At 42.6% G+C, this 21,898-nt stretch overlaps 1 protein-coding gene across 1 annotated transcript in view; it reads left to right on the top strand.

The window, feature by feature from the left end:
• The window catches only part of WNK4 (WNK lysine deficient protein kinase 4), a 112,877-nt gene that overhangs the window by 56,499 nt on the left and 34,480 nt on the right, over positions 1-21,898 (top strand). The window contains exons 5-11 of the mRNA XM_060781278.2: positions 794-882; positions 3,400-3,619; positions 6,188-6,521; positions 9,622-9,731; positions 10,378-10,436; positions 13,929-14,070; positions 21,780-21,896. Coding sequence (XP_060637261.2) covers positions 794-882; positions 3,400-3,619; positions 6,188-6,521; positions 9,622-9,731; positions 10,378-10,436; positions 13,929-14,070; positions 21,780-21,896 — 1,071 coding nt within the window. The remainder of the gene's footprint in view (positions 1-793; positions 883-3,399; positions 3,620-6,187; positions 6,522-9,621; positions 9,732-10,377; positions 10,437-13,928; positions 14,071-21,779; positions 21,897-21,898) is intronic.

Here is a 21,898-nt window from a genome sequence, read left to right as displayed (position 1 = left end):
CCACTGGAAGTCTGTAGGATAAAAATTGTCGCCATAACACACATATATTAAAAGTAATCCTGCCTATTCAAAACAATTTAAAAATTTAAAAGACCGGGCCAAGATTTGTGCAAGCCCAAAAATTCTAGGGGGCCCGGGAATTAAATACAATGCTATGGCAGGCAACAATAATATTAGGTACGGGTCTGTGGCTGTTCATTCCAGGGCTGATTAGAGGAAAGAATCTGGGTAATTGGTAGGAAGAATAAGGCCATATTCGACAATGTGTAGGGCTGAGTTAGAACTGGTCATTTTCAAAGGCTTGTTTAAACCACCAGGTCTTCAAGCTCTGACAAAAGGAGAGGAGGGATGGGGCCTGTCTTATTTCCCTTGGAAGGGCATTCCAGAGACGCGGAGCCACCACCAAGAAGGCCCTCTCTCTCGTCTCCACTAACCGCACTTGAGACAGTAGTGGGACCGAGAGGAGGGTCTCCCCGGAAGATCTTAGAGCTCGTGCCAGTTCATAGAAGGAGATGCAATCGTGGAGCTAGGCGGGGCCTGAACTGTTTAGAAGCTCTAATGCAACCCACATTTAGGTTTTGACCAACATCTTTCCTGGTGAATTCAAATATTTCTCTATTGCTCTAAGGTCCCAACTACACTGTCCCTAGCTAGATGGTGGGGTATATTATCTGTGCAAAGTGTTTCTCATATGACACAAGCGATTTGTAAGCTTAATGCTGCTTCCAGTTTTACCACCCCATCCACTCCCTGGCACTGTTTGAGCCTACCCCTTTGTCTCATCTCACGGCAGGGCCTGAAGCCCAACAGCTTTGCCAAGGTGAAGGTGCCTGAGCTGAAGGAGATCATTGAAGGCTGCATCCGGATGAAGAAGAATGAGAGGTAGGAACCAGCACAGCCACTGACAATGGCCTGCATTGTGTTCCTTATTCAAGAAAGTAAGTGTAGGGAATATGGCTTTTAATAATAGGGTATTCAAATTGTATAGTCTTCTGTAAAATTCCAATCCTTAATGCAGACAAGAAAAGAAGTCTTGTGGGAAGACTGGAAACTAGGATACATACCTGAAGACAAGGATATGGACAGATGGCCATCCAGCCTCTGTTTAAAAGCTTCCAAAGAAGGAGCCTCCACCACACTCCGGGGCAGAGAGTTCCACTGCTGAACGGCTCTCACAGTCAGGAAGTTCTTTCTAATGTTCAGGTGCAATCTCCTTTCTTGGAGCCCCCGGTGGCGCAGTGGGTTAAAGCCCTGTGCCGGCAGGACTGAAGACCGACAGGTCGCAGGTTCGAATCCGGGGAGAGACGGATGAGCTCTCTCTATCAGCTCCAGCTCCTCATGCGGGGACATGAGAGAAGCCTCCCACAAGGATGATAAAAACATCAAATCATCCAGGCATCCCCTGGGCAATGTCCTTGCAGACGGCCAATTCTCTCACACCAGGAGTCACTCCTGACATGACAAAAAAAAATCTCCTTTCTTGTAGTTTGAAGCCATTGTTCCGTGTCCTAGTCTCTAGGGCAGCAGTAAACAAGCTTGCTCCCTCCTCCCTATGACTTCCCCTCACATATTTATACATGGCTATCATGTCTCCTCTCAGCCTTCTCTTCTTTAGGTTAAACATGCCCAGCGCTTTAAGCCACTCCTCATAGGGTTTGTTCTCCAGACACATTATTTTAGTCGCCCTCCTCTGGACACATTTAGTCACCCTCCTCCCTGGCACTCTTTGAGCCTACCCCATTGTCTCATCTCACGGAAGGGCCTGCATATAAAAGATTGTATCTGAGCCTTTGAAATTTTATTTGTTTGTTATTGATCCTTGTTTGTTACATCAAGCTTCAGAAAAGAGTAGGGCATGTTTTATATATCTGTTTGATTTTTAAATTATTTGTGAGAAGAATCCTGCTGTATCAGACCATTGTATTTTTATGTATTTTTGTACACATTTGTCCACCAGGTAAAGTTATTTTGCGCACATTGTTTTGCACACATGTCCATGACTAAAGTGGCAAGGACACGTATATTTGTGTGTCTTTGTGTATGTGTATGTGTGTCCTTGCTCCTTCTGTCACGGACATGTATTTAAACAAACATATGTATGAAGTTATCTTGAAAACACCACAAGTCTTGAAAATGTACAGATTTCTAAGACAAGATTAGCTGCATTCCACTATAAGTCGTGGATGGTGTGAAATTGATATTTCCTGTTGGAGATACAAATCCAATTCTTTTCTTTTCCATTTCTATTCATGACAAGTAGTGCTTGAGAGACCTGTTCTCCAAAAATGGATTAACTCCTTTTATAGCAACCTAGACTAGTGGCATTATCCATACAGCACTTGGCCACAGTAGTCCACGCTCTGGTTACATCCCGTATAGACTACTACAACACTCTCTATGTGGGGTTGCCTTTGAAGACTGTTCGGAAGCTTCAAATGGTCCAATGGGTGGCAGCCACATTGCTAACAGGAATGGTGCCCAGGGAGCATACAACTCCTTTGTTGTGCCAGCTCCACTGGCTGCCAATCTGCTACCAAGCACAATTCAAAGTGCTGGCTTTACCCTCTAAAGCCCTAAACAGTTCTGGCCCAACGTACCTGTCCAAACGCATCTCCCCTTATAATAATAATAATAATAATAATAATAATAATAATAATAATAATTTATTTGTATCCCGCTACCATCTCCCCAAGGGACTTGGGGTGCGGCTTACATGAGGCCGAGCCCAAACACAACAAGCAATAATAACAACAATACAAGCAATTAAAATAAAAACATAGACAATAAAATATACAACATTATCAATAAGACAACACACAATTAAAAACAGTGGGAAGGCCAAATGTAGAGTTAAAATTGGAAATAATGCTGGGACATTGACCTTATGAACCCACCAGGTCTTTAAGATTGTCTGGGGAGGCCCTGCTCTCAGTTCCACCTTCTTCACAAGTTTGGCTGGTGAGGACGAGAGACAGGGCCTTCTCAGCAGTGGCCCCTCGGATGTGGAACGCCCTCCTGAGGGACAGTAGATCAGCCCCCACCCTCTTAACGTTTCGTAAAAAAGTCAAAACCTGGCTGTTTGAGCAGGCTTTCTCAAATACAGTGTAGCAGACAAATCCTGATGTCGGAATGACTGGACAATGCGATTGGATAATGATTTTGGCAATGAGTTGTGGAGGATCTATGTTTCTGTGTTTTTATTGGTTTTATTATTTAGTGAATTTTATCTATGTTAAATGTGGGCATCGAATTGTGCCGTCTTTTAAACCGCCCTGAGTCGCCCTCGGGCTGAGAATGGCGGTATAGAAATACAGTAAATAAATAATAAATAAATGTACTGGGTACAGCATATCTACTTTTGCCTGGTCTTTCATTTCATTCTCTATTCTTTCCTTTCAGATACACCATCCAGGATCTTCTGGATCACGCCTTCTTCCAGGAGGACACAGGGGTCCATGTAGAGCTGGCAGAGGAAGATGATGGAGTCAAGTCCAATCTGAAGCTTTGGTTAAGGATGGATGACACAAAAAAGCTGCATGGAAAGTATAAAGACAACAATGCCCTGGAGTTCCATTTCGAGCTCTACAAGGATGTGGCTGAAGAAGTTGCCCAGGAAATGGTACATCTTGTCATAAGTCATAGGGTGGGATGAGAAGTGAGAAGATTGAATCTGGTTGTCTGGGAATTATGAAGCTTTATGGAGGAGCAGTGAGTTAAGACCAAAAATCCATCCCCATTGGCTATGCTAGTAAGTGAAGAGAGGAACTGTAGGCCATAAAACATTTTGAAGATCCCATTGCTGATGTAAAGACAGCTCTGAACTCTGGTTTATTTTCTTCTATCGGCTCTTTCGGTGTTGAGCTGTCATACTAAGTACATAGTATGTACTTAGGTTCTTTTAAAATGTTTCTAGGGTTTCCTAATCTCTTTCCTATCTCATCCTGAATTTTATCATTTCATCTCATACATGTGGCCTGCCCTTTGGGATTGATTCTGCATTGTATTATTTTGTATGGTTTGATTGTATTCTTATGTTTTTATTATTTAATTGTTTGTTTTGTTGCTCTGGTTTTATTTTGTTGTAATGTGCTGTTGGGCTTGGCCTCATGTAAGCCACCCCGAGTTCCCTTTGGGGAGATGGTGGTGGGGTATAAATAAATATTATTATTGATATTATTATCATTATTATTTTGTTTACTCCATATGCTTTGGTGATGTTTCTTGGAAACCACCCTGAGTCCCCTTGGGGAGCTAGAGCGGTATATAAATAAAGTTTTATTATTTATTATTTTAACGGTTTGGGCCCCGCCTATCTCTGCAATCGCATCTCCTTCTATGAACCGATGCGAACTCTAAGATCTTCTGGGGAGGCCCTCCTCTCTGTCCCACTACCATCTCAAGCGCGGTTGGTGGGGATGAGAGAGAGGGCCTTCTCAGTGGTGGCCCCCCGTCTCTGGAACACCCTTCCAAGGGAAATAAGACAGGCCCCATCCCTCCCCTCCTTTCGTAAGAGTTTGAAGACCTGGTGGTTTCAACAAGCCTTTGAAAATGACCAGTTCTAACTCAGCCCCACACATTGTCTAATACAGCCTTATTCTTCCTACCAGTTACCCAGATCCTTTCCTCTAATCGGCCCTGGAATGAACAGCCACAGACCCGGACCTAATATTATTGTTGCCTGCCGTAGCATTGCACTTAATTCCCGGGGCCCCTAGAATTTTTGGGCTTGCACAAATAAAGTTATTATTATTATTATTATTATTATTATTATTATTATTATTATTATTACTAGCTGTACCCGCCACGCGTTGCTGTGGCCAACCTTCCCTCTTTCTCTCCTTCCTTCCCTCTTTCCTTCCTTTCCTCTTTTTCTTTCCCTATCTCTCATCTTTCTTCCATCTCTACCTGTTTCTTTCCTCCCTTTCTTTGCTCTTTGGTTACATCCTTCCTTCCTTCCCTATCTTTTGTTCCTTCTCTCTTTCCTCCCCTCTCTTTTTCCTTTCACTTTTTTATTTCCTTCTCTCCTTCCTTGCTTCTCTATCTTTCTTTCTTTCCTTCTTTCCCTCCCTGCTTCTCTCTTTCCTTCCTTCCATGTTTCCCTCCTCTTGTTACTTCTTGACTGTCCCTTCCATTTAATATTGTATTTATATCTTAGAAAGAAGGAAAGGAAGAAGGAAGGAAGGAGGGACAGGAAGGAAGGAAAAGAAAGAAGGAGGGACAGGAAGGGAGGGAGGGAGGAAGGAGGAAGGAAGGAGGGAAAGAAAGGAGGGAGGGAAGGAAATGAAGAGGAAGGAAATGAAGAAAGGGAAAGAAGGAGGAAAGGGAGGGAGGGAGGAAGGAAAAGAAGGAAAGGAAGAAGGAAGGAGGGACAGGAAGGAAGGAAGGGAAGGAGGGAAAGAAGGAAAGGAAGGAGAAGGAAGAAAAGGAAAGAAAGGAAGGAAGGAAAGGGAGGAAAGAAGGGAAGGGAGAGAAGGAAGGTCCTTCATTCAAGCACCGTGGACCTTCCTCGCCTCCTCCCCCTCTTCCTCCCCTTCTTCCTTGCCTGGATGCTCCATTGCTGCTTTCCCAACAGGGAAAGGAGGAGGAGGAGACTGCTCTCCTGACATAGGAGGGAAAGAGAAGGGGCTGCATGCAGTGTGCCTCCACCTCCACTCCACTCGGTTGTGTGTGTGTGTGGCCGTGCACGTGCGCCTGGCTTTAACAGCTGTTTCCCCGCGAGGAGGAGGGTGCGTGGCCATGGGTCTCTGTAGACATGCAGTTTCCCCTTTGTGGACATGCAGTTTAGAAGTCCTTTCTGCTTTTTGGTTTTGTTGGGGTTTTTTTGAGTGGAGAACATACATTGGGTTGTTAGGGACATAGTGTCCAAATTTGGTGTCAATTGCCCCAGTGGTTTTTGAGTTCTGATGGTATCACAAACGAACATTACATTTTTATTTATATAGATTATCACTCCATTGATCTAGACACATCTGTCAATGATGTGGAAAGCCTCATTTTCAATTAAATACCCAACTCAGACCATGGAAAATTACACTAACCTTCATTCAGTATGCTCTGCCTCTCAGTGGATAAGATCTTGCTTCCAGGAGTGTAATGTAGTTTGCCAGACAGTGTTGTGTATACTCGGGTAACAGGCTGTTCTTACCCTCTGCTCTTCCCCTATTGATCCCACTCACCTCCCATGCAGGTGGTCTTGGGTTTTGTGTGTGAGGCAGACTACAAGCTGGTGGCCAAAGCTGTACGTGAGCGGGTCCTTGCCATCAAACGCCAACGTGAGAAAGCCAAACGGGCTCAGGAGGAACTGAAGCAGCTTGAACAGACACCGAATATGGCTCCTGATATCCTACATTTGCTGGATCTGGATTCCCCACCGCCTCTCAGTCCTGCGCAGCCATCGGCACCCACCACACCTGGCTCTGGGGACTCTGCCCTTGGTCCAACCTTCCCCCCAGAGCCAGAGGAGCCAGAAGTTGACCAGCACCAGCCCTTCCACTTCCAGCCTGGCTATTCGTCTGCCACATGTAATTACATTTCATGCTCTGTCGTCCCAGAGATCTCCTGTATCTGAATCATTTTATAGCAGAGGTGGAAGGCATTCACCCTTTTACTGGGGATAGTAGCCATTTTGCTTGGCACTGAATTTGGTGCCATGCCTTACAAAATAAAAAGGACAATTAGACCATTATGTTTCCATTTTAATTGCATCCTGTCAAGTCCTGGGGTTTGTAATTTGGTGGAGCATTTTTTAACTGAGGCCCCTTCTACACTGTCATGTGATCCATATTATAAAAGCATATTATCCATATTATCTGAATTTGAACTGGATTAAATTGCCATATAATCCAGTTCAAAGCAGGTCAGTGTAGGAGCCTGAGGGCCCTTCCAGACATACCCTATATCCCAGGATCTGATCCTAGGTTTTCTGTTTATTCCAGATTATCTGGCAGTGTGGACTCATATAATCCAGTTTAAAGCAGAAAACCTGAGATCAGATCCTGGGATTTAGGGCCTGTCTAGAAGGGCCCTAAAAAAACATTTCTCTAGGTATTTCCAAGTCCTCCTGTGCCATTTTAAACAGAGGCGAGATGGCCATCTGTCAAGGGTACTTTGAATGCAGTATTCCTGCTTCTTGGCACAGAGTTGGACTGGATGGCCCATGAGGTCTCTTCCAACTCTATGATTCTATAATTCTGTGGTCATATTCTGCTGGAAGGTGACCACAGAATCACACTGGATGACCTAGGCGCCTTCTACACTGCCATATAAAATCCAGATTATCTGCTTTGAACTGGATTATTTGGCAGTGTGGACTCAAGTTCAAAGCAGATACTTTGGATTATATGTGTTGCACTCCAGAACAGAAACGATACCCTCTGACTTTGAAACACGCCACACTTTGAGTGAAAAACCAATCCTTTTTATTCAAGCTGAGTAAAATAGCCAGTAGAAAGAAATGCTTGTAAAAATGGGGAAATTTCAAAATGTAAAAGATCAGTAAAATGCAGTAATTTAAAGCCATGTCCACAAAAGATATAAGAACAATCCAAGGCAGTATTTATCCAGACAGGAATCAACAGCTTTCAAAGATAATCCAGAAGATTACTAAAATACTAAAAATCTCTATAAGAACAAGACCCCTTGAACAGGATTTCCAAGGCACATGAATATGATTTCCAAATGATGCCTGATCTAACAGGTTTTCCCTTGAAGCAAACCTTATATCCCAAAGCCCAAAAATTGGTTTCATTTCCTCCCACTCTTGCTTCTTATCTGACGAAGGCTTTCGGAGCGACGTAAACATTGAGTTTGTTGTCGATCCTGGCTGAACTCTAGCTGCCTATTTTTCAACTCCCTTTCTGGCTGCTCATTAAAATTTCCAGGTGTCAGATTGTTTTCCAAACTCAAATCTTGAGAGCTCACAGAGAGAGGGAGTAAACCATCATCCTTAAACCCAGCAGGAATATTCTCATGAGAAACTGCCGTTTGCACTGCGGCCTCTCTGTCATTTTTAATATATGTGTGTTATTGTGAAATGAAAATCATTGACCAAACCATTTCCATCTTGCATCTCAGCCTCAGCACCATCATTTCCCTCATCAAGCATCATGATCCTGAGCATCATGAAACACAAACACAGGCTGATTCCCAACAATCTGCTTTGATAATCTGGATTATATGACAGTGTAGAAGGGGTCTTAGAAATGCCTAGGCAGAATATATTCCTTTGGTTGCATATAGGGGCAGCTGAGGTGACAGCAAATACTATAATTCATGAATCAAATCTCTGAATGCGTAAACCGCAGATGTGGAGGAACACATAGTTTGGAAAGGCTCCATGTGTACAAGGAGTGCCTGCTGTGTGTTTAAAGTAGAACTTTGGTAAGCATCCTCAGAGGTTGTCCATTTTTTAAAAACGTTTCAGACCTCACAACCTCTGAGGTTACTTGCCATAGATGCAAGCAAAATGTCAGGAGAGAATGCTTCAAGAACATGGCCATATAGCCCGAAAAACCTACCACCACCCAGTGATTCCAGCCATGAAAGCCTATGACAATACATGTGGCAGAAGATGTAAATACAGAAAAGAGGGGAGGGGCTTGAATTATGTGATGCAATTGAGGTCCACTTTCATTTCATAGCAAGTTTTTATATAAGAAACTAGCCGTCCCCTGCCACGCGTTGCTGTGGCCCACATGGGGGTTCTGTGTGGGAGGTTTGGTCCAATTCTATCGTTGGTTGGGGTTCAGAATGCTCTGTGATTGTAGGTGAACTATAAATCCCAGCAACTACAACTCCCAAATGTCAAGATTCTATTTTCCCCAAACTCCACCAGTGTTCACATTTGGGCATATTGAGTATTCTTGTAGAGTGTGGTCCAGATCCATCATTGTTTGAGTCCACAGTGATCTCTGGATGTCGGTGAACTACAACTCCAAAACCAAAGGACACTGCCCACCAAACCCTTCCAGTATTTTCTGTTAGTCATGGAAGAACTGTGTGCCAAGTTTGGTTCAGTTCCATTGTTGGTGGGGTCCAGAATGTTCTTTGATTGTAGGTGAACGATAAATCCCAACAACTACAAACTCCCAAATGACAAAATCATTTTTTTAGTGAAGGACATACATTGGGTTGTTAGGTGTCTTGTGTCCAAATGTGGTGTCAATTTGTCCATTGGTTTTTGAGTTCTGTTAATCCCACAAACGAACATTACATTTTTATTTATATAGAGTTGCGCAAAGTAGGTTCTCAGGGCCCATCTACACTGACAAATAAAATCCAGATTATCTGATTAGAACTGGTTTATATGGTGGTGTAGACTCATATAAGAGTTCAAAGATTATCTGGATTATCTACTTTGATCATTTGGATTATATGGTAGCCTCAGTCTTAATACAAAAAGACATAAAACTTGGGTAGGTTTTGGAATTCAGTATCTTGAGATCCTCTGCATGACCATTTTTGATGCTACTGTCTATAGAACATTTCTGATTTTGCTGGCACCTTTCATGAGAATGCTGAAGGAAAGAGATCAGGGAGGGGGATGTTTTGCGAAGCTTCAAACCTTGACACCATCTCTCTTTCTCCACCAAATATTTTCTCCTTTTTTTTTCTTTCTCACAGCTGACTGTGAAACCGATGAATACCTTAGTTCTTCCGGGTTTGTGGATTTGCCTGACACGCCACAGAGTCTCTCCAGCCCAGCAGCGGGCCCTGAGCACTCTTTTGCATCAGTGAGTGGGGGAATCCTTGGTGAGGGTGATCTCAGAATGTGGAAATATTTATTTTTTGACCTAGAATGCCCAAAATCCTTCAACCCACATAGCCAAACATGTAAGACAAAACTCCAACTTTTCCAAACTTTGGTCAGTGAAATTTGAAGAAACCCGGCTCTGATCCTTGGAGAAAAAGAAGGCTTGGAACAATTCCACGCAATTAATCTTTATTGGGGGCTGTAAAGAATAGTTGGAAATTTTCTCGAACATATCTCAACATATTGAGATGCACTGAACGACATCCTATGGAAAAATAGGCCAGCCAAGATAGATTGCTGTTTTGTTTTGCTGTTTGTTTGGGGATGTTGAAATTTTGGGAGCTTTCTGCAAAACATTTATGAAGGGGTTTTGAACCAAAACAGGTACTGCATTGGGGGAGGGAGGACTTTTTGAGCAAATTCTTTCTATTTTACACAAACAGTCATGGTTTCGTACAAAGATATTGCTGCTTTTGCACAAAATAACAATGAACTTTATAAAGCAAATTATTTCCAAATGCCAAAAAGTCCAAAAATATGTAGAATTCCTATAATCTTTCCCAGCAAGGAGAACTCATTTGCTGTTTTTATTCTTCTGAACCCAACGTTATATTTTCCATTTGTAGACTATTGCTGTGAGTCTGAACCCAGTCCAACATAGTGACTTCTCTTCCCCTGTGGACAGGTAAGAAAGATGCCAGTGTTTCTCAACCTGGGGGTCGGGACCCCTCAGGGGGTCACGAGGCGGTGTCAGAGGGGTCGCCAAAGACCATCACAAAACACAGCATTTTCTGTTGGTTGTTGGGGTTCTGTATGGGAAGCTGAGCCCAATTCTATCGTTGGTTGGGTTCAGAATGTTCTTTGATTGTCGGTGGACTATAAATCCCAGCAACTACAACTCCCAATCCATCATTGCTTGAGTCCACAGAGCTCTCTGGATGTAGGTGAACTACAACTCCAAAACTCAAGGTCAATGCCCACTAAACCCTTTCGTGTATTTTCTGTTGGTTATGGGAGTTCTATGTGCCAAGTTTGGTTCAATTCCATTGTCGGTAGAGCTCAGAATGCTCTTTTGGTTGAAGATTAACTATAAACCCCAACAACCCCAACGCTCTTTCATTCGCTCTCCAAACTGCAAATCCTGTTATTCCATAGGTTGTAATCATGACCTAGTGGAATAATAGTGCTGCATTGTGGCATGAAAGAGTACTATGTCTCTGATTATGTGAATAAAGGCAAATTTATAGAGGACTAGCTGTGCCCGCCATGCGTTGCTGGGGCCAACCTTCCCTCCTTCTTTCTCTTCTTTTCCTACCTCCTTCGCTCCTTCCTTCCTTCTCTTTATTTCTTTCTCTCTCTCTCTCTCCTTCCTTCCTTCTCTTCCTCTTCCCTTCCTCCCCCCTTTTCTTTCCCTTCCTCTTTCTCCCCGTTCTTCCTTCTCTACCTATTCTTGGACTGCAACTCCCAGCAGTCCTCCTGATCTATCTATCTCTCTATTTACCTACCTATCTATCTCTATCTAATCTATCTATCTTATCTATTTGGAGGATTGATGGGAGTTGCAGTCCAGGATAGGAAATTGGAAATATGCAGGGGTTGGGATGCTCTCAAAGAAATCCAAGGGAAAAAAAGCTTGCAGCTTGGAAGCAGTGCATTTGGATCATCCTCCTCTCCTAAAGGGCCTGGGGTAGGGGATGCTGGGAGCTGTAGTTCGGAAGAGTGCGTGGATATGCTCTTGTGTGTTTTGCTTGCCAGGGGAAGTCATTTTTGCACATGCGCTGTAGCGTCTTTTTGTTGGTTTTTTTTTTTGCTTTTAAGTCCCTTCCGCTGTGTTTTTCAGTGTTTTTATGAGTGATGGTCACTTGTTGGCCTGATATGTGTATTGTGTCCAAATTTGGTGTCAATTCGTCCAGTGGTTTTTGAGTTATGTTAATCTCACAAATGAACATTACATTTTTATTTAGATAGATTGTTTGGGGCAAAATGCTTTATGCAAGTGTTTGATGCAGCATGCTACTCTTCCAACTCCTGACCCTTTTTGTCACTCAGAGAATTATGTGCAAGGTTTTTTAAAATGATAATACAGATTTTTACCCTGCTTTCATCCTTTCTAGGGTACAACAGTAGACCTGGGCTAGGAAGGGATGGATAAAAAGATGCATATTCACTTCCTTCTTAATCTTAACTCCCACTTTCTTGTCTTTACCTTATTATCCCTTTGAGAAGGAGTTGAAATGACTTTGATGAAAGCCATGGTGTCCTGCCCAAGGTCCCTTCTACACGGCGATATAATCCAGATTATATGGATTATATATTGTGGATAATATATCTCCTGTGCTATTCTAATAATATAATGTAATATATAATATAATATATTGTGTATACATGTAATATTTATAATGTTATAATGTTATGCAATATAATACTAATAATAATATGATATTACAATTATATATTTATATTACATGTAATATTACTAATAATATTAGAATATAATGGTATAGTACAATATAGCAATATTTAATACTGATACTGTACTATTCTAATAATATAATATGTTGTATTTATTATTTATTTATTTACTATATTTGTATACCGCCTTTCTCAGCCAAATGGCGACTCAAGGCGGTTTCCAACAAATCAGTATACATAAAACACAATATAGATAAAAAATATTAAACAGTATAAGACATCAAAAGCAATTAAAAACAACATCATCGGCGTCTCATTATTCTCAAGCATTGTCCAATTCCATTGTCAGGTCATTCGATTTTCTATGTTAGCTACTCTGTATTTATAAACACTTGTTCGAATAGCCACATTTTCACTTGTCTCCGAAACGTCAAGAGGGACGTTGTATTTTTTTAACTATGACTTATGTTCAATTGTGGTTTTATTATTATAATTGCTATGTAGTGGCATTGTAACGGTGCCCATTGCAAGCCGTCCTGAGTCCCCCTTCGGGGGTTGAGAAGTGATAGGATAGAAATACGGTAAATAAATAAATAAATAAATAAATATGTATATATATCTTGTAAGCCGCTCTGAATCCCCTTAGGGGTGAGAAGGGTGGCATATAATTGTTGTAAATGGATGAATGAATGAATGAATGAATGATCATGTTTAGTTTTTCAATGTATTGTCCAAGGCTTTCATGACCAGAATCACTGGGTTGTTGTAGGTTTTTTCGGGCTATATGGCCATAGAGGCATTCTCTCCTGACGTTTCGCCTTGGATGGATGCTTGCCATAGATGCAGGCGAAATGTCAGGAGGGAATGCCTCTAGAACAGGGTTTCTCAACCTGGGGGTCGGGACCCCTGGGGCGGTCATGAGGGAGTGTCAGAGGGGTCACCAAAGACCATCAGAAAACACAGTAGTGTATTTTCTGTTGGTCATGGAAGTTCTTGTGGGAAGTTTGGCCCGATGCTATCGTTGGTGGGGTTCAGAATGCTCTCTGATTGTAGGTGAACTATAAATCCCAGAAACTACAGCTCCCAAATGTCAAGGTGTATCTTCCCCAAAACTCCACCAGTGTTCACAATTGGGCATACTGAGTATTCTTGCCAAGTTTGGTCCAGATCCATCATTGTTTGAGTCCACAGTGCTCTCTGGATGTAGGTGAACTACAACTGCCAAACTCAAGTTCAATGCCCACCAGACCCATCCAGTATTTTCTGTTGGTCATGGAAGTTCTGTTTGCCAAGTTTGGTTTGACTCCATCGTTGGTGAAATTCAGAATGCTCTTTGATTGTAGATGAACTACAAATCCCAGCAACTACAACTCCCAAATGATAAAATCAATCCCCTCCCAGCCCCACAAAATTTGGTCCAGTGAATGAAAATTCATCCTGCATGTTGGATATTTACATTACAATTCCTAAGAGCAGCAAAATTACAGTTACAAAGTGTCAACGAAAATAATGTTATTGTTGGGGGTCACCACAACATGAGGAACTGGATTAAGGGGTCATGGCATTAGGAAGGTTGAGAAACACTGCTCTAGAATATGGCCATATAGCCCGAAAAAACCTACAACAACCCAATCTAGATTTTATATGGCAGTGTAGAAGGGGCACATCTTAAAGGGTGAAAAGAGACTGAGGTTTGGGAGATTAAGCTGCCATGGCTGTATTGGCTGCAAAGGTTTCACTTCTCGTTTCTGTCCTCTGCAAACAGCTACACATCTGATGTGGCATCTGGCTTGAGCGATGGCTGTGAGGGTCTCTCTGCAAGCGAGAGTAAGGCAAAGCCTGTGCCCAAGCGGGGGTCTGGAAGACTTCTCCGTCGCCGAGCCCGATCCCGTCTCCGCATCTCCAGTGTGAGTAATGTCATCTTGCAGCAACTTTATGCACTGTGTAACTAGGGGACAAATAATAATAATAATAATAATAATAATAATAATAATAATAATAATAAACATTATTTATACCCCGCCACCATCTCCCCAAGGGGACTCGGGGCGGCTTAAATGAGCCAATGCCCATCAATACTGTTGTGTTGCGTGCTGGGCCTGTAAAGAATTTCCTTTAGAACAAGACGTGCAACCTTTGCCCAGTGGGAAGCCAGGGGGCCCAAAGAGAACCTCTTAGGAATTTTCCACTACAAACAGTCTTTAGAGGGCTTGTGAAATATAACAAAGTATTTTATTGAGGAACAATCAAACAGAAACTTCTCTTGTCTTCAAAAGGTTAAACAAATGCTTCCAGGCTTTTGTGCAACTGGTGGCTACTAACAGTTACTTTACTTTAAAGGAAAATCACTTTCTAACTTCTCCCAGGCTAACTGTGAACCTAAACCTAACTGATGTGGGCTCCACTACCGGGTTGAACTGCGTCTCAAAGCACCGAGTGGACCTACCAGCAAGGCCTGTAGTCTCTTCAGCTGGAGTTCTTTGATATTCAAAGCTGTTTTCCCCTCTGAAATTCCTCAGAGCTTTAGGGCTGTTTCCCTGAGAATCGTTGGGTACTCTTAAGACTGTTTCCCCCCGGAAAGTTTTAAAGGTTGAAGCTTTTGTACAGGAAAAGCTTGCACACGTCCTGTACATTAGCTTTCCTTGCTGAGACTAACTAAAAATGGCTCCCTTCCCTTCCCAATTGCCCTGAGCAAGGGGCGGAACCAAAACTTAACGATGATGGACAGGTGACTTGCCCTATGACTGCAACCAAAGGAAGACACCTTTCTGCAGAGTCCTTGGAACCTTGGGCTGCAAGCAAACATTTAATACAAAGCAAACAAAATTGGAGCTCCTGGTACAGCCGTACCAGCACAAATACAGGAAACACAATATAACACAAAAACACAACAGAACACAACAAATTGGAAAAAAGTGGGTTTTTTGGACATTTCCCAGAATCCCCTACTCAACCTCACTGGTTGGGGGGATTCAGGAGCTATCATAGAAAAAAAAGGCAACTTTTCAAAGCCTTGAATTATTATTATTATTATTATTATTATTATTATTATTATTATTATGCTCTTCAGACTCCTCAGACAAATGCTGACGTACTGTGCTTATTCGGTTTTCTTCATTTTCTGTTTATTATACTCTATTTAACAAAGTGTTTAAACAAGTTAGCAAGTCAGCCAAATGAATTATTGGTGATAGAAGGAAAAGTCTAACACTCGTGTTTACTCCTTTTCATTTTTCATCAAATGGCAGGATGTAGGATATTTATAATTGGAACTTGCCAGAGTCAAAGGGGCAAATGCAATATCCATTAGTGTTTTTTTTTAAATCAGTTTTCAGACCTTGGTTTTTAAAAATAAGTTCTGTTGCTTGGCAACAGAGAGCCATGATACTATCTACGAGAAAGGCACATTATTTGGCTAACTTTGAATGCAGACTGTACTGGTGTAATGGCCCATTATGAAATGAATAATCTCTCCTACCTGCAACCACCATCAAGAATTTACCTATAGCGTGTAACATTCAAATGTTATCACTTACCCTTCCCTTTTGTCTCTCATGTATAGAAACATTTATTGAAACTTACTTCCTTTACCTAGAAAATGTTCATAAACATGAATCCAAAATTACTCTAAAAGGATTTCTCTCTTGAGTTTCTCTAGCATCAGTTGCCTCTTTTCTCTGGCACATTTAGCACAGAAGCGCATTGGTCTCTTACGTGGTTGAACATTAGCAACCAGTTTTAAGGAGCTGGATTGGGATCATGGCTTTTTCACCCTGTGTTTTACTAAATCCATCATATGTTAATAATATGAGGAAGATCCCTTTTGGCCCTAGAGAGAGGTTTGCTTCCTTTGCAAATAGCTAATGTGGGTTGGGTTAGGGTAGTAGTTGGGTTTGGATCAGAAAAATAGTGGAAGCAAAGGATTACATTCCAATACCATACACCTCATGGTCATAATCCACCTTCTGATCTCTAGTCCCGTCCTCAATTGAGCTACTTCTTAAACAATGAAATAAAATGTACTGTTGAAGGCTTTCATGGCTGGAATCACTGGGTTGTTGTAGGTTTTTTGGGCTACATGGCCATGTTCAAGAAGCATTCCCTCCTGACACTTTGCCTGCATCAATGGCAAGCATCCTCAAAGCTTGTGAGGTCTGTTGGAAACTAGGAAAATTGGGTTTATATATCGATGGAGTGACCAGAGTGGGAGAAAGAACTCTTGTCTGTTAGAGCTAGGTGTGAATGCTAGGTGTGAGATTATCTGGCAGTGTAGACTCATATAATCCAGTTCAAAGCAAATAATCTGGGATCAGATCCTGGGATATCGGGCAGTGTACATCCTGCCTGACAGTGCAATTTTCCTAAGGCTGCTCAGTGGGACTCAGGCCCCTTCTACACTGCCATATAAAATCCAGTTTATCTGCTTTGAACTGGATTATATGGCAGTGTAGATTCATATAATCTAGTTCAAAGAGATAATGTGGAATTTATTTGGCAATGTAGATGAAGTCCCAAACTCTCATCTCAGACGTCATTGCTCAACATTCAATCGGCTACACAGTGCTTGTTTGCTTTTTGAGTCACCTGCTTGGGCAGCTCCCTGCTTGGGCTGTGATGGCATGATCGTCAGCATAGATGAAACTCTCTGTCCCTTCTGGCAGTGGGTGATCATTTGAGTAAATGTTAAACACTGATGGAGCAAGCACGCTTCTCTGAGGCAGGATGTTCTTGTTCTGACTGGCACAACCTGGAGATCGCAACCAGACACAGTGAAGACATCTGCCCTTGCACTTTACTACTCTGCTGCTGAATACGCATGCCCAGTGTGGAACACATCTCACTATGTGTTGTCGAAGGCTTTCATGGCTGGAATCACTAGGTTCTTGTGGGTTTTTTCAGGCTATAGAGCCATGTTCTAGAGCCATTTCTCCTGACGTTTCGCCTGCATCTATGGCAAGCATCCTCAGAGGTAGTGAGGTCTGTTGGAATTAGGACAATGGGTTCATATATCTGTGGAATGGCTGGGGTGGGGCAAGGAGCTCTTCCCTGCTGCAGTTAGGTGTGAATGAACCCATTGTCCTAATTCCAACAGACCTCACTACCTCTGAGGATGCTTGCCATAGATGCAGGCGAAACGTCAGGAGAAATGCCTCTAGAACATGGCTCTATAGCCCGAAAAAACCCACAAGAACCTAACATCTCACTATGTTAAAACAGTGGATGTGGCTCTTAATGAGACATGCTGCATTATCACAAGATGTCTACGCTCCACACCACTGGAGAAATTACCGTATACTGTTTAGTTGGTATTGCACTGTCTGACATCTTTTGGGAAGTAGCAGCTAATAATGAAGGGACCAAAGCAGTCACATCTCCAGCCCATCCCCTGTTCAGATATCAGCCAGCATGCCAATGCCTTAAATTAAGAAATAGCTCTCTAAGATCTATAGAGATACTCGCAGGAACACCTTAGCAAGCAAGAGTCCAAAAATGGCAGGCTAAAACCTAGAACCTCAAGCCATGGATGATAACAAATGAGAGACTCCCTCCTAGGCACACAGAAGACTGGGTGACTTGGAAGGCACTGAACAGACTGTGCTCTGGCACCATGAGGTGTAGAGCTAACCTTAAGAAATGGGGCTACAAAGTGGAGCCCACGACATGCAAGTGTGGAGAAGAGCAAACCACAGACCACCCATTACAATGTAGTATGAGCCCTACACAATAGAGGACCTTCATATAGCAACACTAGAGGCACTCCAAGTGGCCAGCTACTGGTCAAAGGACATTTAGTACAATGCCAAGTTTTTATTTATTTATTTATTTATTTATTTATTTATTTATTTGCTTTATTTTTATACCGCATTTTTCAGCCTAATTCGGCGACTCAATGCGGTTTACAATGCAATTTATTACAATAACAATTAGTTAAAACACAGCATACACGACAGACAATACAAGACAACAACACATAGTCATCAACGCCTCAGTAAAAATCAGATTCCGTTCTCATAATCCTTCTACCGTTCCTTTCTTCATTTATACCGTCTTCATGAGATTCAGTTGCCTTGTTGACCAAACGCCTGTTCATAGAGCCACGTCTTGACCTTCCTCCGAAACTCCAGCAACGAAGAGGCCTGCCTGATGTCTACGGGTAGGGCATTCCATAGCCGAGGGGCCACCACCGAGAAGGCCCTGTCCCTCGTCCCCGCCAGCCGCGCCTGCAACGCAGGCGGGACCGAGAGCAGGGCCTCCCCGGACGATCTTAACGTCCTCGTCCTTTGTTTTTCTTTTTAAACACATTACAACTGTACCCTCAATTCACTTCTGACGCAATAAATACATAAAACCATAATTCAGAAAGAATTTAAAAGCCTACAAGAACAAATTATAAAAAGTGTCTAAAATTGAAAACAGTATCGATTCATTTAAAAGCCATGACAACAAAGATAAAAAGGCAGCACACAGACCCCAGTAAAAAAAAGTCGCACAAGTTGTTTATGATGAGATGTCTGTTTAAATGTAACGGCTTTATCTACCAATAAGTAGAGAGGGGACCAGCTTCAAGTGGGAGGAAATTCCATGACTTAGAAGCAACCTTCATCCATATATCGCCTAGGAAAACTCTTCCCACAGACCATAGTGGAAGTTGTGAATATGCGGTTACCATCTACTGGATCTTGGGGGGAAACAGCAGGCTCAAAAATGTCACTTGGCTGCAAGCCAGGGAACATCAGAGAGTAACCACCCTCCCCCATTTTTTCACAACCTTGGAATGAGGATTAAAATGCTTGTCTGCGCAAAGTCCCAGCCTTATGTAGCGTCCGCCTTCTTTTTCTAGGATCGCAGGAATTGGGTTAGGGTAACATTCAATTCTTACAGAAAAGTATGGTTTGCTTTAACTTGAAAAATTAAACACCCCTTGAGAGATATGCCAAAATGGGGCAAGATCTTGAAATTACTCCTTTATTAAAGTAGTAGGCCTGTGCATGTTTATGCTATTGAACTCTTTCTTATGAGTAGATTTGCACTGACAACTTGATAAAGTATTACGAGGGTGAGCTAATGTGAAGCAAAGGATTCTGATACCTAAATCTGTAGCTTGTTAAAAGCCTTTAAAGTCTGCATTCATAAACACTATGTAACACATATTTGTAACTCCTCAACAGATGGCAGTACTGATATGCGGCAGGTACTGGCTTGTTCAGTAGACTCTCCTCTACAGTTCCATTTTGGCGGGAAGCCTTAGCATTGAACGGTTGTGTTGTTAATGTGTGTAGTATGGAATCCTGTGCAGATGGTCAGTCAATGCAACTTAGTCACCTCTAGACTGGATTACTGCAATGCACCCTACGTGGGGCTGCCCTTGAAAATGGCTCGGAAATTCCAGATGGTCCAACGGGTGGCAGCCAGGTTGTTAACCGGGACTCCTTACAGGGAGCAGTCAACCCTCCTGTTCAAGGAGCTCCACTGGTTGCCATTCATTTTCCGGACCCAATTCAAGGTGTAGGTTCTTACCTACAAAGCCCTAAATGGTTTGGGACCCACCTAACTATGTGACCGCATCTCTGTATACCAGTGGTTCTCAACCTTCCTAATGCTGCGACCCCTTAATACAGTTCCTCATGTTGTGGTGACCCTCAGCCATAACATTATTTCAGTTGCTATTTCATAACTGTAATTTTGTTACTGTTCTGAATTGCAGTGTAAATATTTGATATGCAGGATATATTTTCATTCACTGGACCAAATTTGGCACAAATACCTGATAGGCCCAAATTTGAATACTGGTGGGGTTGGGGGGGGGGGGTTGATTTTGTCATTTGATAGTTGTGGTTGCTGGAATTTGTAGGTCACCTACACTCAAAGAGCATTCTGAACTCCAAAAACAATGGAATTGAATCACACTTGGCACACAGAACTCCAATGACCAACAGAAAATACTGGAAGTGTTTGGTGGGCACCGACCTTGAGTTTTGGAGTTGTAGTTCACCTACATTGAGAGAGTACCCCAAGAACTCAAACAATGATAGATCTGGACCAAACTTTGCTCAGATGCTCAATTATGCCCAACTGTGAACACTGGTGGAGTTTGGGGAAAATAGACCTTGACATTTGGGAGTTGTAGTTTCTGAGATTTATAGTTCACCTGCACTCAGATTATTCTGAACCCCACCAACAATAGAATTGGTTGAAAACTTCCCACAGAGAAGCCCCATGACCAACAGAAAATACAGTGTTTTCTGATGGCCTTTGGTGACCCCCCTGATACTGCCTCGCGACCCCCCCCAGGGGTCCCGACCCCCAGGTTGAGAAACACTGCTGTATACGAACCCACACGATCTCTTCGATCATCTGGAGAGGCCCTGCTCTCGATCCCACCTGCATCACAGGCACAATTGGTGAGGACGAGAGAGAGGGCCTTTTCGGTGGTGGCCCCTCGACTCTGGAACTCACTCCCTAAGGACATCAGGCAGGCCCCAACTCTGGCAGTCTTTAGGAGTAGTTTGAAGATGTGGTTGTTCCAGTATGTCTTCCCAGAATAATGTTCCCATAGCACTTTGTCCTCCAAAGCACTTTACATTTTAGGTCTGCTTGTATGTTTTCCACAAACGCCACTTTCACCTTTTCGCCCATGCCCTGGCATTATTTCCAATTTTAACTTTACATTTGGCCTACCCACAGTTTTAATTGTGTGTTGTCTTGTTGTTAATTGATGCATTTTTTTATTGTCTATGTTTTTATTTTAATTGCTTGTATTGTTGTTATTATTGCTTGTATTGTTGTATTTGAGCTCGGCCTCATGTAAGCCGCACCGAGTCCCTTGGGGAAATGGTAGTGGGGTACAAATAAAGTGTTGTTGTTATTTATTTATTTATTTACTTCGCTTATATACCGCAATTCTCAGCCCAAGGGCGACTCATTGCGGTGTACAACATAGAAGAACAGGTGCAAAATACAAAACATAGTGTAAAATAATCCACAGTTCATCATTATCAAAAACATCTCATCAAAACATCAACATTACTACAAAAGCCATTCCGAGTCGTCTCATTGTCAAGCTCACAATCCGATATCATTGCCGTTGTTCCATTCCTATGGTCAATTTACCAGTCATTGCACTTCTATTCAAATGCCTTCTTAAACAGCCTTTAACTTCCTGTGGAATATCAACAGGGAGGGAGCTAGCCTGATGTCCACGGGAAGGGTGTTCCACAGCCGAGGAGCCACCACCGAGAAGGCCCTATCTCTCATCCCCGCCAGCCGTGCCTGTGACGCAGGCGGGATCGAGAGCAGGGCCTCCCTGGAAGATCTCAAAGTCCTCATGGGCTCATAGGCCGAGAGGCGGTCAGTTAGGTATCTTGGGCCGGAACCGTTGTTGTTATTGTTGTTGTTGTTGTTGTTGTTGTTATTATTATTATTATTATTAAGCAACGTGCAGTCATTGAATTCTTGGCAGCAGAAGGTATCACCTCAACATCTTTAAACATACTCGCCCAAGGACGCACAGTACTCACATCAACACAATCACCATAAACAGCTTTCATTCTCTGATGAATCTCCTTTGGGGTGACACCGAAATCACAACCCTAATGTCAACTTCTTGCATCCACAGGTGCCAGACCAGAATGATCGGGTGGTGGAGTGTCAACTACAAACATATAATAATAAGATGGTGACCTTCAAATTTGACCTGGATGGAGACAGCCCTGAGGAAATTGCAGCTGTCATGGT

This window comes from Anolis sagrei, chromosome 6 (genome assembly GCF_037176765.1).
Source record: "Anolis sagrei isolate rAnoSag1 chromosome 6, rAnoSag1.mat, whole genome shotgun sequence".
Classification (NCBI taxonomy): Eukaryota; Metazoa; Chordata; class Lepidosauria; order Squamata; family Dactyloidae; genus Anolis; species Anolis sagrei.
This window is presented reverse-complemented; position numbering and strand designations above follow the sequence as displayed.